The sequence below is a fragment of the Calidris pugnax genome, unplaced genomic scaffold, assembly GCF_001431845.1.
Source record: "Calidris pugnax isolate Ruff unplaced genomic scaffold, ASM143184v1 scaffold123, whole genome shotgun sequence".
Taxonomy (NCBI): Eukaryota; Metazoa; Chordata; class Aves; order Charadriiformes; family Scolopacidae; genus Calidris; species Calidris pugnax.
This window is the reverse complement of record NW_015090876.1, coordinates 2,727,697-2,745,183: the sequence shown is the minus strand read 5'-3', so window position 1 is coordinate 2,745,183 and position 17,487 is coordinate 2,727,697. Positions and strand designations below refer to the sequence as shown.

The following is a 17,487-nucleotide window of genomic DNA, read 5'->3' as shown; positions in this document are numbered from 1 at the left end:
TGGATGGGGCTGAGGACACTTTGCCAAGCAAGGAGCTCCTCACCCTCGGAGCAGAGAGGTTCCTCCACCCTGCAGGTGGGACCCGAGGCATCCTTCAGAGGAGGATCCCCACAGCTGGGCATCCTTAGGGTGGTGTGAGCAATTTATACCTCTCTACCTGCATTTAACCTGGCTCCTGTTTAGATTTAATGCCTTTGCATCTCTCCAACGGGGTAAAGGAATCATAAATTAGATGTAAATGATGGCAACACCCAGAACAGAGCTACCTTGTGTATGTAACCCAAGCATCCACACAGTGATGGGCTGTTCAGTATTTCAAGGTCATAAATCAAACCTCGCTAAACACTACACCGCTCTGTTTCCTCCAAAGAGTAATTGGCGTGAAGGGGATGATAAATAAAAATATAAATATCTTATCTCCCACCAAAACTGCCAGGGGGTGAGTGCATCAACCCGCTCACCAACTGCTGGACAAACGGCGACTCTATTAAGGTCTGTTTTGGGGGTATTGGGTGCAATTTAATTAGGATGTGCCAACCAACTTTAAGAGCAGTAGAGGGTATGGAGAGGGGGAGCCGTGGTTACAGGCATTACACACTGCACAGTGACTGTACTAACGAGCCCGCTAACGAGGCTGCTCGCACGGTTTTTCATATTCCCCCAGTTTAACTTCTCATCAGAAAAGGGTCTGCAGTCCCTCCAGCCAGGGACCACCAGCCGTGGGACCCCTCTTCTCCTCCCCTCCCTCTCCCCAGGGATGGGGACCATTTGGGGTGGCTGATGTTGGCGGGACAGGAAGGCTTTAACCCGGGGGTCCCCGGGGGTGCTGTGGGGCAGAGCCACCCTGCAGCCCAGCGCCAGCCCTGGCCCCCTCCTGGGTAATTAACAGGAGGAAGGTAATCAATTGAACTGCAAAAAGTCAGGGAGGTAGCAGAGAGTCACCCCCGCCCCGAGTGGTGGCACAGCCAGCGTGTCCCAGCGCTGCCACCACTGCTCTATTAGCAAACATTAATGCAATTAACAGCTCCAGCTCCCGGGAAATGCCAGACAGAGAGTGATGGGAGCGGGTGCAGGAGCCACCCCCCCCCAGAGCATCGGGCACAGCCTCTGCCCTCACCCCTCCTACCCTCAGCCTTTGTTTGGGCTTTCCATTCCCCAGCAACAACCTCTGGGAAGGATGCTCGTGGCTCCTGTTCGTGTGACAGCCCCGGGGTTACTCACACTCCCAGTGTGAACACGTGCACACACACACACACACAGTTTCCAAGACAGGAGCCACATGTGGGCTCTACACCCACCACCACCACTTCAAGCCCAGCAGCTGAAGGAGGGAGCCCCCTCCAAGCCTTCCAGCTTCTTAACAAGATGCTAAAAATGAGCAAGAGGGGGCCACACACACACACACACACACACACACGGTTTCCAAGGCAGGAGCTGCACGTGGGCTCTACACCCACCACCACTTCAAGCCCAGTAGTTGAAGGACGGAGCCCCCTCCAAGCCTTCCAGCTTATTAACAAGATGATAAAAATGAGCAAGAGGGGGCAAAAAACAAACAAACAAACAAAAAAAACCAGGAAAAACCCCCAAACTGCAGGAAAACTCACGTCAACGTCGCTGGCTCCAGGGAATGCCACTTGTAAGTAATGAAACCGCGCTGCCCGGATGGCGTTGAACCAATCCACTATTTCCTAACAAACAGGAAGAAAAACCATAGTGAGTGAGAGTTGTGGAGTTTGCACATCAAATAACGTGATCCTGCTGCATTTCATCCCTCCCAACAAACAGGAAGAAAAACCATAGTGAGTGAGAGCTGTGGAGTTTGCACATAAAATAACGTGATCCTGCTGCGTTTCATCCCTCCCAACTTCATCCCACGTGACAGAGCGCAGTTCAGCAAAATCCTAAAAAATAAATAAAAACAGCCATAAAAGAGAGCAGTAGACTAGTTTGGGTTGCAGGGACCTTTAGAGGCCATCCAGTCCAACCCCCTGCCACGAGCAGGGACACCTTCAGCTAGACCAGGTTGCTCAGAGCCCCGTCCAACCCGATCTGGAACGTTCCCAGGGATGGGAGCTCAGAGCCCCATCCATCCTGACCTGGAATATTCCCAGGGATGGGGCAGCCACCACCTCTCTGGCCAGTCTCTCACCACCCTCAGCATAACAAAATTCTTCCTTATATCTAGTCTAAATCTTCCCTCTTTCAGTTTAAAGCCTTTACCCCCTGTCCTATCACAGCAGGCCCTGCCCAAAAAATTGTCCCCATCTTTCTCTAAGTACAGAAAGGTGGCACCAAGGTCTCCCCTCTCCCTTCCCGCATCCTGAGGGCGATGGTTACCCCAGGGATGGCAGCAGCACCCTGAGCCTTCCAGGAGCAGCCTTCCAGGAGAAGTCCTGCAGAGGGAGCTTCAGCCCCAGGCACAGGAGCTCAGGGTGGTGGGAAAAGCCACTTCTGGATTCTTTCCCTTTCCCACCTCTGGGAGCAGGTAGAGGCTGCTGGGCTCCAGCCCTGCACCCCCAACATGGACAACCCTGGCAAGAAGCAGCAGTTGAGGTGCCTCCAGGAGACAGGACAGTCCCCATGGAGCCGTCACCCCACACAGAGGATCGGTCTCCACCTCCAGCAGGTGCCTCAGTACATCTGGTGGTGGGCAAGTCCTAACAAGGGACCACGGAAACGTCCTTTAGAAGGGTCACAGCCCCACACCATCCTGCCCTGCTGTTATAAAGACACCCGCATCACGGAAGCGCCCAGATAAACCCATTTCCAGCAGGGTGCTGGGGCTGGGTTCAGTCCCTCGTTTGCCATCAGGACACACTGAGGAGCTGAGGAAGCCACCTCACACAGGAACATCTCCAGCCGAGTGGCATGATGCTGTCCTGTCCTGTGAAGCTCTGGGGCAGCAGCAAAGCGACCTGCTTCATCCATCCATCTTTTATTCCCCCAAAACTGATTGTGCATCCTGTACCCCCATCCCTTCCACACCCCCCCAGCAACCCCCAGCTGGGTCAGAGCCTGCTCAGAGCCACTGGTCGGCCCCGAGCAGCATCAGCCCCCAGGACCCCAAACCCCAGCCTCCTCCAGGCTCTCACCTTCCCATCTTCGTGATAGACAAAGATGTTCCTTGTGCTATTGTCCTTCAAGTAAGTGATCTGCAGTCCGTGTGGGTTCCCGATTTTTGCAGGCTGGAAAGTCGCATTTAGATGTTCGATCTTCATAATTGCTTTGGGTTCTTTTGCCTGGAAAACACAGCTGAGTGAGCAAACACCTGAGAATTGGCTTTCATCCGGAAAGCGGTTCACTTGGTCAGAAAAAAACTCCTGATTGAGGCCATTAGCTAAAAAAAACCCTGACTCCCAGCCCACAAAACTGCCTGGTGATGAGCTATCAGAGACTTTGCTTGGGCATCAGTGAATGTTTGCTGCCAGCCCGGGAGAATGCTCTGCCCTGCAAAACTCAGCAGAGTTCAAGAGGAGAAAGGTTTCACCCCAGAAGCAGATGGACAGGCCAAGCCTCGTGAGAGGATGTTGTGCATCTTCACCATGTCTCCTGTCTCAGCCTCTGTCCAGCCATCTCCTCACCCCTAGACCTCCTCCAGCCTCTTTACCTAATGATAAATCACCGGTATTTACACCAGGATGAGCACCATCAAAGAAGAAAGAAATCCATTCAGCCAGACCAAAGAAAAATGCAGACTGCTAACTAACAGGTCAGGATGCTTTCTGCACCTCAAGCACCCACAGCAAGTTCATCCTTGCCCAAGAAGGAGGAGGATCATCCCCCTTTCCAGCTTCAGACCGGGGTGCTAGGCTGGTGGGGGGCACTGTGCCCATGTCCCACTGGTCCCATCCTCTCCCATTGGCTTCCGACTCTGCTCCTCTCCTTGCCCTCCAAACTGGGAACTTTCCTTTCAGAGGAACAAATATCTTCCTTACAGCCCACCTCTCGGGTGGGTTAGCCCAAGGGGCAGAGAGGATCAGACCCTCCCAGGCACCAATCTCACCTGCACCCTCTGTGGCAGGTCACTTGAACTTTGCAGCGTGGTTCATCTTCCTACAAAACACCTCTAGAAGTTTACCACCCCTTCAGGACTGCACCGAAGGGGCAAGCCTGAATAAAACATCCAAAAAAATACAAAAAAGCTCTTGATAACTGCAGTTTTAGGGCAGAGCCAGGGACCAGCAGAAGGTCGCCCAGTGGTGCCATGGTCCCCAGCACCACGTGGAAGTCCCTGAGCTGGTGGAGATACTAGTGCTGCTTTGGGAACTTGGGGACTTGCCGTGGACACGCAACCGTCACGGGTGACCACGGCAGGGAAACCCCAGCGAAGAGGACACGTCTACACAGTGCCATTCCCACCATGGCTATGGTCAACAACGAAACAACGCAGCTTAAACCTACTGGAGCAGTCAATAGTGACTGAATGGGGGCTGCTGGGACTTTCACTTCTCCCTCGGTAATGACTGGCTCTCTCCTGTCCACGAGATGCCATTGCACCATACCACACACCACACCACGCCGAGGGAGAAGACGGTGCCATCAACGCTGGCCACCGGGCGTGGAGAAGCGTGGATGGATGTCCCCCTCCTCTGCGTGGTGTGGCTCATCATGACACCACAGTTGCATCAACTACTTGAGAAAAACCAGCTGGTGGTGTGGTCTGGGCTGCTCTCAGCTGCGATGTTCTGGGGAGGCTCGAAGGGCAGAGAAAACACCTTGGTTTCCTCCATTACATGGTGCAAAACAGTAGAGCATCCATCCATTCATCCCAAATGCAATTTTCATGGTAATAGCTCCCTTTCTCACTTACAATAAATGAAATGTGCTCTGGGGGAAAAAGACAAATGCTTCCACCCTGCTTGATGTGGAACAGAAAAACAGGGAGCTCTTCCTCTGGATTGCTCCCTGCACCACGCAGAGGAGGTTTCAGACCCCAGTGACTGCTGCAAGGTGGTGATACCTTCATCACAAGTTGGCCAAAAATAGGAAACCCCCATCAGCTGGATGATGCAGAGCCAGAGCTGAGAAAAACTCCTTCGGTGGTGGTTTAAGAAAAGCCTGATTGATTTTAAAGGGCAACAGAGTAGGAACATGTGACGTGGCCAGTGAGGGTGTCTCACCATGGCTGGGGTGGTGGTGGACAAGAGCAAACCCCACTGAAGAGAGCAGTAAGCTCTTCTCCTGGAGCCACTGGGGGCTCAGTGCTTGTGAAAATGGTATAAATAAAATACTGGATGAGGAACTACTCCTTCAAAGATGCTCCTGCAGCTGCGATCCCCCGTCCGCACGCAACAGCCCCAGGTACTCACGTCATTTTTGTTGAAGTACTTCAGGGCACCTTCCCTCTCCGATAACACGAATTTTCGGCTTAAGAACTGCCCGTTGTCGCGTCCTCTCTTCCACAGAAACCCTTCTCGGTACCCTGCAGCAGAAAGCAATTGCTGAGAACCAGGGATAAAATGCTGTATTTAAAAACAGAGATAAGGTAAAAACCACTGTATTTTAAAAACAGAGACAGCGGTACGAACCTCCCACTGAAAAAGCGTTCCCTTTCTCTCCTGCTCTCACACTTGTTAGATTTTTTGTTACTGGCTCTGAGGAACTAGAGTTTTAAATGTTAAAAATGACATGTTTTATAACAACTTTCAGCTGAGTAACTGAACTTATTTTTACTATGTGAAGTGGCTCTGGAATCAGCGGGAGCCTCTCCTTCTCCTGTCTGTTGTGAACCAGTGCTGTGCAGAAACGCCTCGCTCAGCACGCTTTTCACTTCTCCCTCCTGATACAGGATTGATTTAAACCACAGACATAAGATGCAGAAAAATCCCTCAGCTGGCTCCTCAACACTGACTCTGTAGGCACAAACGAAATAAAACTTTTCCATGCCATAAAAACCATAACACAAGAAAAAAAATGCACAGACACACATTAAATGATCAGAAAAGAGAGGGGAAGGACAGGGAAAGGGAAAGGGAAAGGGAAAGGGAAAGGGAAAGGGAAAGGGAAAGGGAAAGGGAAAGGGAAGTTGATAAGGGCTTAAGGTGCTAACCGAAGGGAAAGTGCCCATCTAGCTAAATACACCTTTGCCAATAGTCAAAAAGCCAGTTTTTTCTGTCTGGAATTACAAAACTCAGCTAAATACTTTCTGCAGATCCTCAAAGAGCCCTTTATGATGGCAAAGCCATCCACGTCTGCCACAGACGAGCGCGATGGCACAGCCCGTGCCGTATCTAATGCTGAATCTAATGCCCTTCCATAGTTCACACACTGTCTCTTCCCAGACCAACCGCCTCTGCAAAGGAGCACTTGGCTGCTCTGACAGAGCTAGCACCTAATTTCACCATACTTTGGTACAGATTTTCATAAATCCTCCATTTGTTTCTATTCTTTCTTTCATTATTCCTTCCTCCAGGGTTGTGTCCTCAGGAGCTGCTCCTCTGCTCTGCCCAAACCTGCACCCCTGTCAGCACCCATCAGTGCAAACCACCATCAACTGGACTTGAACCCCACATGAACTCATCCAGGTTCCCCAGGCAAACAGTATGTCAGCGAGATGTGTCCTCAACGTCCTGATCTAAAGGAATGTGAGAACAGCTGGAGAAGGTGTTGGGAAACAGAACAGCAGGAGGCTCAACAGGGAAACAGATCTCACACCGGAGGGCATCGGAGCCGGAGAACTGAAACATCTCCTCCTCATCTCTGGGGGCTGCACTGCCTTAGCACCAGCTCCATATTTAGAGATACCTGGCCCAACTCAGACCTTCACCAGGGCTGTTCTGCTTATGTTGGAGCAATATGACCACTGGCCCTACAACACTTGCTGATTGCTGGTGTTGGACAATGCAGCATCGTGTCACCAGCACGTCCCAAGATGCAGAACGAGGGATGCAGGCACCTGTCGTCATCCCACTTGATCACTGGCACCCAACTGTGATCATCAGCACCCAACCATGATCATCAGCACCCAACCATGATCATCAGCAACCCAACTGTCGTCATCCCACTTGATCACTGGCACCCAACCGTGATCATCAGCACCCAACTGTGATCATCAGCAACCCAACCATGACTGCAGAGAGGACTACCTGCTGAAGACCGGCTGGAGAGCATCTATGGGCACCCTTTAGAAATATCACTCTCGCACTGCTAACAACCTTGTTGTTCAGTCATCAAGTTTTCCCTTCAGCCCCCTGCCAAGAAGAAACACCCATCGCTTGCTCTTGCAGACAGCTCTTGCACAAACCTGTGGCACTTGTGGAAAAAACCCACCAAGCAGTTGTGACAAAGCTGGCCAAGGAACAGCACATAACACAACCTGAAGTCACACAGCCAGAATGGGTATTTTTGACCCGTTACGTAGTTCCCAAGGTGAAATGAGGAACTGTCACTTCCACACTCACTTCATCACCACAGCTACAACTCTGACAAAGAAAACCAGGTCGCCACGGTGGCTGACTGAAAAGAAGACATTGCGTGGCCTCGTGTCAGCTCCGTTGAGCTGGTGGCTGGAGCTCCTCCAAGCCGGGTATCTCAAACTGGCAGGACCCGTTGGGTGCTCTGGTCCAGCCCAGCTTTCTCCCTGCCCCAGAGGCTGCAGAGGAAGCAAGGGAGAGGATTTTCTATCAAGACAATGTGATGTAGACACTGTCTTCCCATCCAACTTCTGCCAGCAATTTGTTTGAGTTCCCCCTTTTTTAAGAAGAGGGATATTGCTACTTCCCCACCTCAGAAAGCCGTTATGGTGCTTAGTTAATGATGGGGTTTTTGGTCTCTGAGAATGCGTATTATAGGAAGTACCCGAAACTACTCCTTCTGTTTCAGCCTTTCCTCTCAGAGAAGAAAAAATCCCTCCAGCAAGGAGGAAAATCAGATCCACTGACTTGAAATAAAACCCCAAAACCAACACGCATGGACTTTGCTTTCCCCCATCCTAAGCAAAGCATCATAAACTTGGAATTAAACCGTCATCTGCTCTTCAGTTTCTTTGGGGCTTTATTTTGCAATTTCACCTGGAAACAGAGGCACCAGAACCGCTTGTTTCCATGACGTTTCTAGGGGGTGTGTTAAAACCAGGTCTGGTCCAAGGCTTTTGGGAGAAATATGTTAGTACATCCAAAATCCAGATTTAGTATATCCAAAATCCAGATTTAGTATATCCAAAATGGAGCAGCAGCAGAGACGGTACCGTACCCGAGCCCAAAGGCATCAGTGTGTTGTTTCTTGTCTCGCTGCAAGAAGACAAAGCATGGGAGGCTGAAATAGGAAAAAACACTGACTCGTGTGTGTCATCCAAGAGCAATCACATTTTCTTGGAGTTCTGGCAGGGCATCTCCACTGGCAGAACTAGATTTTCTTTGCTCTAAGCAGTCAAAGTGCCCTGACCCCAATTCAGAGCTTGGGAGAAGATTTAACTACAACTACGTCGCTTTGCTGCTAAAATTGCAGGGTATATAGCGCCACTTCTCCGTGTGTCAGAAGCCGAGTTGTCTGCTGTATTAACATTGTAAGATGTTAATTAAACCAGAACGGCAGAGAGATACTTACTGGAGATGGTGTGCCTGCTTTTTCTGCGGGGTTAAGGAATTGCATAATTATTGGGAGCAGCTGAATGGCAAATCCCTGACACCTCGCAGCACCACTGACACCAATGTCACAACTTCCTTTGAAAACAAAGGGTCTGAAGGACATTTCTTCTGAATTATTTCTCCTGCAATAAGCCACGCCATCCTCAGTCAGAGGGCTGGGCAGAGAAGGCAGCATATTCTAAGGTTTCCCTATGGACTGGACTTTGAATAGTGCTGCAAACAGAACTGCACACCTCTCGTTGGGCTGTGTCAGTGTAAATCATTTGGTTTGATTGCTTTAGGTTGTAATATTTCTCCCTGTAGCATTCGGCCACCACCAAAGCTAGACATTTCAATGACTTAAATTTGAATTTTTTAAGCATTTGCATTCAAAAAAAAAAAAATCATAAAAAAAAGAATACTAAATTTTCTTGCGGAGTGAAAACACCACCTTTTGTCCAGAGACAAACTCATCCTCCCCATACATAAGGTAGTCCCCCTGCAAGCAGCCTCAAGGTTGGTCAAACAACTCAGACCTTGCAGTCCAGGCTGCAATCGTTCCCCTGCTCAGCACCAGCAGCTCGTTTTTGGTTTTCCCCCGCTGTTTGCAGCTGTGCTGAGGAGCTTAGAACTTCCCTGACAATAATTCTGCAGTCATCTCTGGATAAACACCCTTCCTGCTGGTTACGTGTTCAGCAGAGCAGAGACAGGCATGTTGGAGATGCCAGCACCCACGCATGCAGGAGGTGGAAGGGACCATGGAGGCTTGCTGAGGAGGTGGGTGTCCTTTCCCCCAGGGTGTCCTCTTCCACAGACCAGGTGAGGAGCCACCAAGAGCGGCTACTGCTCAGCGTTTGGAAATGAAAGGTTTGTGATCCTGCAAAGCAGCCTCTTTGCTCCTAGAAGGACACCTGGGAGGGACGCTCTTGGTGCACCTTGTGTGAGGATGGGTCCCTGACACATCACTCTCTCGCAGCTCATCTCCCTTCATTGCCCTTAAGAGAACTTCATCCCCCTCTAAGACAACACCTCCTCACCACCCCTCACCCAGCCAGGCAGAGGAGCCCAAGACCTCCCATGTGCCCCCACCCCGACACCCACCTTCTTCTCATGCACACACGTTTTAGTGGCATTAGTTTAGAATTTCCCAGCTCTTAATCAATCACTCCTCTCTTAATGAGCACTTAGCATGCAAATTACCCTTCCTAAAGGCCATTTTGCAGAGCAAGGTTTCCTGTTGCCATGCAGTCTGCCTCTACTGCCTTCCAGGAGCTCATAAAACAATTATTGTCCTGCTGCATTGTAGCGCCTCGGCTATGGATGCAAGCAGCTGATTAGATTGATTGCTTCCACAATACCCAATTAACCCACTCACTCTGCAAATGATTGACTTAATCAAAGGCAATTAGCGCCTGAATGGCTACATCAGACAGAAAGCCGGGATTTAGTAGATGATTGAGATAACACCTTACAGACATCTTCTTGGCCTTCTAAGGGAAAACATCATCATTAATGCTCAGCTCGCAGAGCTGGAGGTACCTGAAACCTCAGGTCGGTGGTTTTAGGTGGCACAGACGTAGGAACACATACATTTCCCTTTACTGATACAGGAAACACCACCACACGCTACTCCTAAGGGGAACTTGAAAAGCAGCAATGTAGAAAAGCTGCCCCAAAGGACCAGCTCTGGAGGCAGAACCATGGCTCTGCAGAAACATGGGTGTCCTCAGTGATAAATCACCCCAAACCAGCACAGCCAAGACAAAACCTCACCATAGGAAGGTCAAGGAGAGCAACCCACGCCCCCTAAAACAGAGGACAGAGACCATTTTATATCATGTGTAGGACAACTCCAAGGTCAAAGGCAAGCGTGGAAAACAGACTTTCCAGATCACTGCAAAAATAGGCTGTCATCTTGCTTCATCTTGAGCAACAAAGCCCTTGAAATGGAAAAAGTCGTTTGTTCAGCTACCCAGCTGCTGGGATCAATATGTGAAATGGAGCCAAACACATCGTCTCTGTGGGAAAAACATGAAGCTTAAGAACACATCGAGATCCTGACGCTGACGGAAAGAAGACGAGGTCTGTCCCCAGCCATAGGCATGTGGCATTTAAATGCAAGGTCGGTCCCTGAGTTTCCAGTCCCTTTTAATGTCATCGTGAATACACTTGCACTGCTGGCTCACAGCTGAAAATCCAAATTGCTTCTAAGCAAAGCCCCAATAATAAAGCTGAAATCCATTAAGCCTGTGATGTTTGCCACTATTTAAATCTGATTAAAATCGTACATGACACCACTAAGCCTAACAGCCAGAAAACACTCCCGTCAGGTCTGATGTTTCCCCGTGTAATCCAGACCCCCCCTTCTTTCACTGGGTTGTCAGCTAAAAGGAGCCATAATAAGAGATCATGTACCTAATCCAGCTTCCTAAGCTGTTTTTAACTGGTTTCTTTAATCACATGTTTTGATTCCCCACGGAGTAGCTCTCCAGTGACAAAGACATTAATGCAGTCACTCATACCCCCAGAAGGTATCTCGGAGGGGATCACGTTGTCCCTCCTGCAGACCAAGAGCGGCAGAAAGGAGACAGGGGAGGTGCCTGAGAGGTGGGAAACCGAGGCAGCAGGAGGTGACAACCTCTGGAGAAGTGACTGCAAGGCACACGACACACTCCAGAGAAAAAACTCTTTAAAAAAAGAGTGATTCTTGGTCTCCCAGTGAGCACCCCCCTCCCCTGAAAACGCTGCGTGGGAATGAATATCAGGAGAAAATACCAAAACACACAATTCCCACGTCTTCTCCTGGCTGCTGCAGGCACATGGGGTTTGGTGCCCACCGCAGAGAACACAGCCACATCCTCCCTTTTATCACTTTATCTTATAATTGACCGTTGATACAGTACAACTTCCATGGCAACTTAATTATTGAGCAAGTGTTTACATATTAAAGATAAGAGAATAGTTGGCTGCTGCAGCGTGATTCGATTGTATCTGCTGGGAGACGTTAAAACCCTCTGCTACAGAAAATGGCTTTACTGGAAGCCTTGCGCTTGCGTTACTGAGAATTGAATGTGGAATCTAATTTTACTTGGAAATCAAATGCTTCCTCTTCGACTGGCATCTCCATACGCCCACCTGGGAGCCGCTGGCTGCTCAGAGAAAAAAAATCCAGTTACAGGTAAATAACCTTCAGGTTTTGATCTTTTGCAGCCAGCCTTGTATTAGAAAGAGGCAGATAAAAGCCGAGAGGTTCCCAGTGCGATGCTCATCCCATTTACCAGCACTGAATGCACCCAAAGCCTGATCTAGCTAGAAGCTGGGCAAGAAAACGTTTAAGGACAGGCATGTGGTACTAAGTCATAATAATCTCTGTGCAGAAGCTGGATTTTGAGAGCCAAAACACTCCCAGACCAGAAACCAGGATCCTCCTTGGGCAAAACACCCCAAATCGTCCTCCCTGCAGCTGTTGCACAAAAGCTGCGTGGGGAGATCATGGAATCACAGAATGGTTTGGGTGGGAAGGGACCTTAAAGATCATCTCATTCCACCCCCTGCCCTGGGCAGGGACACCTCCCACCAGCCCAGGTTGCTCCAAGCCCCCTCCAACCTGGCCTTGAACCCCTCCAGGGAGATGCACTGCAGCTTTCTTGCTGGGCACCTGGAGGAACCTCTGCCATTACCCCCTGCCCAGCACTGCCCACACACAGAGCTGGTCTTTCCTGAGCTCTGCCAGGCCAGGGAGAACCCACCTACAGCCTCACATGCAACCACAACGACGTTTGTACCGAAAGCAAAGAGGTGAGACCCCAAAAGACTTGGGGCTGAGGGGCCTTTAGACCCTCACCACACACCATAGATGGGCTACACCAACCTACAGGCACCAGCTCAGAACAACTGCAAAGTACCAGGAACTACCTGAAGGTCTGGATTTCATACAGGCATCCTGCAGAGCCTCAAACCACAGCTCCGGGATCAGGCTGCAACAGCCTCCTTGAATCCTTTCAGATGGGTTTCTCACCCGCACCAATAAATAAAATCTCAGCTGCTCACACAGATCAACCCAACCAAGGAGGAGGTGAATTTAATCCCCCAACAGAGCTTTACAGAAGTCAGCAGAGAAGTTCACCACCGACTTCAGACGGGTTTAGGACCCTCTTCCCGGGGCACCCCGGAATAAAGCATTCCCCCCACGTAGGCAGCGTTGCCGTACAGCCATAAATCACGGGAACCCATCCTCGCAGGCACATAACATCCCTCTTTGTTTGCTTTGAGGAGAAATCCAAACAGCTTCGAGCACATCTGCTGCGGCGCTAACGGCTCCTGATCGTCTATTATTGAGTGTTCGACACATTTACAGTCCCAGCTATTGCTTTACGCAGGGAAAGGAGACATTTTTAATTTAGGACCTCACCGGTTCCTTTCCTGGCTGCTGGTTTTACAGCTGTCTCAGAAATCAGCTGTTTTTCTAGATAGTTTTTCTAAAACTATCACACACACCCCCCACCCCCTGGAGCTGTGTGACCCCACTTTATGAGCTCCTGGAATTGTATAAATCGAGGCTAAATTCCGTCCCAATAAATCATTGACCAAAAACACCCATCGACTTTGCCGCGCTGAAATGTCTTCTTCCAGCCTCTGCAGCGCCTGAAAGATTGAAGTTTGGTCTCCGCTGAGCAGCCTCCCTGTCTTTGGGGTATTTTGGGGATGTGCTGTTTGTCACTGACGTGCCACAAAACCGCTTCCCTCGAGGGCTGCCCTGGTTCTGAAAACGGACCTGGCTCCCGGAGGCAGCTGCTGTGGCTGTGTCTGCACCTCAACCGCAGCAGCATTTTTCAACCCAGTCCTATTCCCCCAGCCCAGGAGGCACCTCCCCGTCCGGTTTCACCCTCAGCATCCACAAGGTGTGGACCAGGCTGCAGACCTCTCTGCTGCATCCGAGGTTTCAAGGTGAAAACTCAGGGGAGCTCCCTGCAGGGGGGAAAGGCAGATGGGGATGGGCTGGGGTCGCTCAGGAAGAACCGTCAGCAAAGGCTCGAGCTCCGTGGCTGAGGTTGGTCTAAGGCTCAACTCCATCCTCAGCAAACTCCAGAAAAAGACATGACATCACTCTGGAAAAACGTTCTTTATCTGATGAGAGACAGAAGCTTCCTGGCCCTGCTCAGGTCTCCAACGTAAAATGGATCTCTCTTTAATAGAAATGCAATTAAGCTAGGACGAGTTACAATGAAATCAGCCTTTTCCCTGTACTTTGTTACCATCCTGCTTCCGAGTCTCTGCCTTCTCATTAGCAGAAGATGCACCAGCCCTTTGGTCCTGGGTCCCTACCCAGGGAACACAAACGTGCACAGGATAAAAACACCAAGAAACACCAGGAGATCTGGGACACCGAGAACTACCATCAGAAACAGAAAGGGATGGTCCCCTATTCCTTCACCAAATGTTTATCAAAACCATGGAGAACCAGCCTGATGCTTCTCCTTAGCTCTCTCCAATTAGTATAGATCCATTTATTGACTGTAAAATCCCAAGGTTACAGGAACAGGCAGCCTGAGCGATATCAAAATACAGTATTTCAAGTTGGTCGACCTCAAATAGAGAAAGCTCAAGGACAGGAGCGACTCATGCTAATTATAATCGAGGTGTTTCATACACTTATTGATCCTACAGCCCACACCCAGCGGGGGGACTGACCCTCCCAGGGGCACCGACAGCTCAGGGCACCTCCAGGGACCACCCGGAGCATCCCAGCACATCCCAAAAACAGGCAAGTGTGTTCAGGCACCGAGGGCACCCCGGGTCAGGAGGGGCTCAGGCCATCTCACCCATGAGAAACTGCAGGAGCTCAGTAAATACCACGGACCTCACACTGACCACAAACGAAACACTGGAGCTGACAAACGCAAATATTTCTGTTAAGGATGATGCAAAATGAAACAGCGTTTCTTAGGTGTGCTTTTTTTGAGAAGGGTGAAGAAACCACCTAACCAAACGCTCTGCACGAAGTGCTTAGATGGAGACAAAAAAGACAAACCCCAAATTACTTAAAATTTCCTGGGGCAGCCCTTTCCCCCCTCAGCAGGGCATGCTCCCCTGCCACGCTGCTTCCCCCCCGCCCAGCATCGCTGCCACCGCTTTAATTTTTGCATGAGAGCTGCTGCTCTCTGGCTAATTATAGAAGCTTGGATCAGAGCTGAGCTGAAGGCAGCTTAACAGAACCAGCTGTTAAAACTACAGCTGGATCCCAACCTAGCTGTCAACAACCTGCTTTAGCTCACGGTGGTGCTACCCCCCTCCCCGCAGCCCGGCTTGGCTTCCTCCTCCTCCTCCTCCTCCACTGCTCCATCTCAGACCCACAGGTCCTCACCTGCAATTTTTGGCTGCCTAAATGCTTTTCTGCTCTAGGGGAGCTGAAGATGTCAGTGTATTTCTTCTCGCTAGATGTTCTTCTTCCTCCAGCAGCTATCTGTGAGATCCATCACTCCCCCATCACTTCGTCAGCGCAATGTCCATGGATTTCCTGGAGAGCCCAACAGCAGCCACTGGCCTCTCGCCACGGCTCAGACAGGTAGGAAAAAAAATAAAAAATCACCAAAGTTATCTCTAAAAAATGCATTTGGAGCCTTTTCCTTTGTCTTCTGGTGGTTGCTTTGTGTGGTGTCTCCGTAGCAGGGCTGGGAAATGATGCAGCATCTCCCTTTGATTTTAAGGGAGCCTCAGGAGGTGGTGTCACTCCTTGGGGGGCTGCACCGAGCCCAAATCAGCGCTTCCCAACGCTGCTGGGAGGCTCTGAAGGGCTGCTCGGGTTCCTGGCCATGCGATGCCTGCCCTGTCAGAACATCAGGGCATCCTGGCACGGGAACGGTGCCACATTCAGGTCCCTCACACCGGCCTGTTCCCCGTCAGGAGAAACATCATAACAAGGCAAACACACTGTGATCTCCTCTGGCACCCTCCTCCCCAGTTGCGTTTGTTAAACAGCTCTTTGATGTGCCTTGTCTTTATGGCAGTAAGGTCTGTGTTTGAGGTTTACATCGTTTTGTCTTGCAAAGCTGGCAGAGGGAGCGAGGGCTGAGCAGGACCCAGCACCGGTGGCTCCAGGAGGACCCGTTTTCTCCACCACCTTGGCTGGACCCACGGCTGATGCTGCAGCAGATGGTGCGAGTCCGGCCGGGGTTTACATCTGCTGCTGGTTCTTGAGAGGATATTTTTTTTTCAAGCGGATCCCTCTCCTTCCATGGCAATTTGGCTCAATATTTATTCACCCTGGAGACAGGCTGCTGTGTGTTTCCACTCTGCTCCATCCGAGGCTGTGGAGAGCAGGAGAGGTGACCTGCACAGCATCACCCCCGTCTGCCGCCCGCGCCAGCGGGGTCGGGGCACGCCGAGGAAGAAATAGTCGTTTGTTTTAAAGCAATGACTACATTTCCCTCAAACCTCCAAGGAAAGGACAGGGAAAGGTTTTTTGGAGCAAGTCCGGGCAGGGAGTTGTGTAACGTTAAATGCAGGATTATACCGGAATGACAGGAGGAGGAGGTTGAGCATCAGCAAACGCTGTCCCAGCTGAACGTGCTTTTCCGAAGGGTTTCTTGCTTCCTCCATTTCAGTTTTTTCCAGAGCCTTTCATCCTCCTCATTAGACAACTTTTTGGGGAAAAAAGAGAAGCCATAGTCTCTTTTCTGCACCCAAAATCCACAACACAATTATCATTGTATGGGTGCAGACACCAGCTCTCACTGGGGCATCGTATCCTGCCCCACTCCCGGGGCTACGAACGCCCCCGGTGCAAGCCATGGGGCTGTGCCAGTGATGGAGCCACGGGGGCTGGGGCTCAGACCCACCGAGCCCAGCCCAGGAGCACCATCCCCACGGTAGATGAGATACCCAACAGCAATCTGTGGCTACCAGAGAGCCTGCCCAGGGGTGTGTGGAGACAGCACCAGTGGACCAGTGCCCGCCGAGCCTGGCTCCCAGTGTGACTCACGTCCCAGCCAGTGGCTGATGTCAGTGCCTGCAGAACAGAAGCTCTCTCTGTGGCCCCAGCAGCAGGAGAAGGAGGTTTCTGTGCCCAGCAAGGTTGTTCGCTGGAGGGATGCTTGTGCTTTAACCCCCTCCTGACAACGGCACGCCAGCCTCCAGTAACCTTGGCACTGGGCTGGGAGAACTGCTGGGTTTGCAGTTTCCACCCGGACACTCACGTACCCAGCTGTCTGCTAAATGCTCTTTGGTTGTAGCATCTCCAGATAAATATTCTTCCATCACAACCTCTCCAGACCAGGGCTCCTCCTTCAGCGCATCTGTAGGACACCCAGTGCTCTGGCTGCCATCTGTGCATAACGCTCTTACGTGGCCTTGAAATGCAAAAATGCTCTTACACACCCTTGAAATGCAAACAGCGACAGGGTTTGCATCCTTTTTGGAGATGTCTCTCGGCCTGCCCTCCCACATCCCTCCCTGCCATGCTCCCTGCTGCTCCAACGACCTCGGAGACACCTTGGCAGAGCTCGCACGGCACCGGGCTCTCAGTCGGCTGCAAAACTCAGCCAAGAAGGTGAATTCCCCAGTAGGGCTGTGGTGCCACATCATTTTATACTCTGGGACACTGACACAAGGTAGGAGTTTGTGCCAAAAAGGTGCAGCATCCTCGTGCCATGGGCTCCTCGTCTCCATCTCCTCATGGCCAGCTCCCCCCGGGCACAAACACGAACTGGAAGGGGGTGTGGGTGCCAAGGAGAGGAATGGCTCAGGGTTTCAGGCTGGGGAGAGTGAAAACGCAGCCAGAGTTTGGGACCGAGCAGCCCAGACCTGACAGACAAGGGTGGGATCGAGTATGGCAATTGGTGACACAATTTTGCTGAAATCCAGTCAGAGCTGAAGCTGCTGCTTTGGTTCAGCCAAATACCGGAACCGGTGCCGGGAATTT

General features: G+C 50.9%; 1 protein-coding gene across 1 annotated transcript in view; it reads right to left on the bottom strand.

The window, feature by feature from the left end:
• Positions 1 to 17,487, bottom strand: part of ADAP1 (ArfGAP with dual PH domains 1) — a 40,672-nt gene that overhangs the window by 3,181 nt on the left and 20,004 nt on the right. The window contains exons 4-6 of the mRNA XM_014946232.1: positions 5,313 to 5,425; positions 3,096 to 3,242; positions 1,608 to 1,691 (exon numbers count right to left, since the gene is read on the bottom strand). Coding sequence (XP_014801718.1) covers positions 1,608 to 1,691; positions 3,096 to 3,242; positions 5,313 to 5,425 — 344 coding nt within the window. The remainder of the gene's footprint in view (positions 1 to 1,607; positions 1,692 to 3,095; positions 3,243 to 5,312; positions 5,426 to 17,487) is intronic.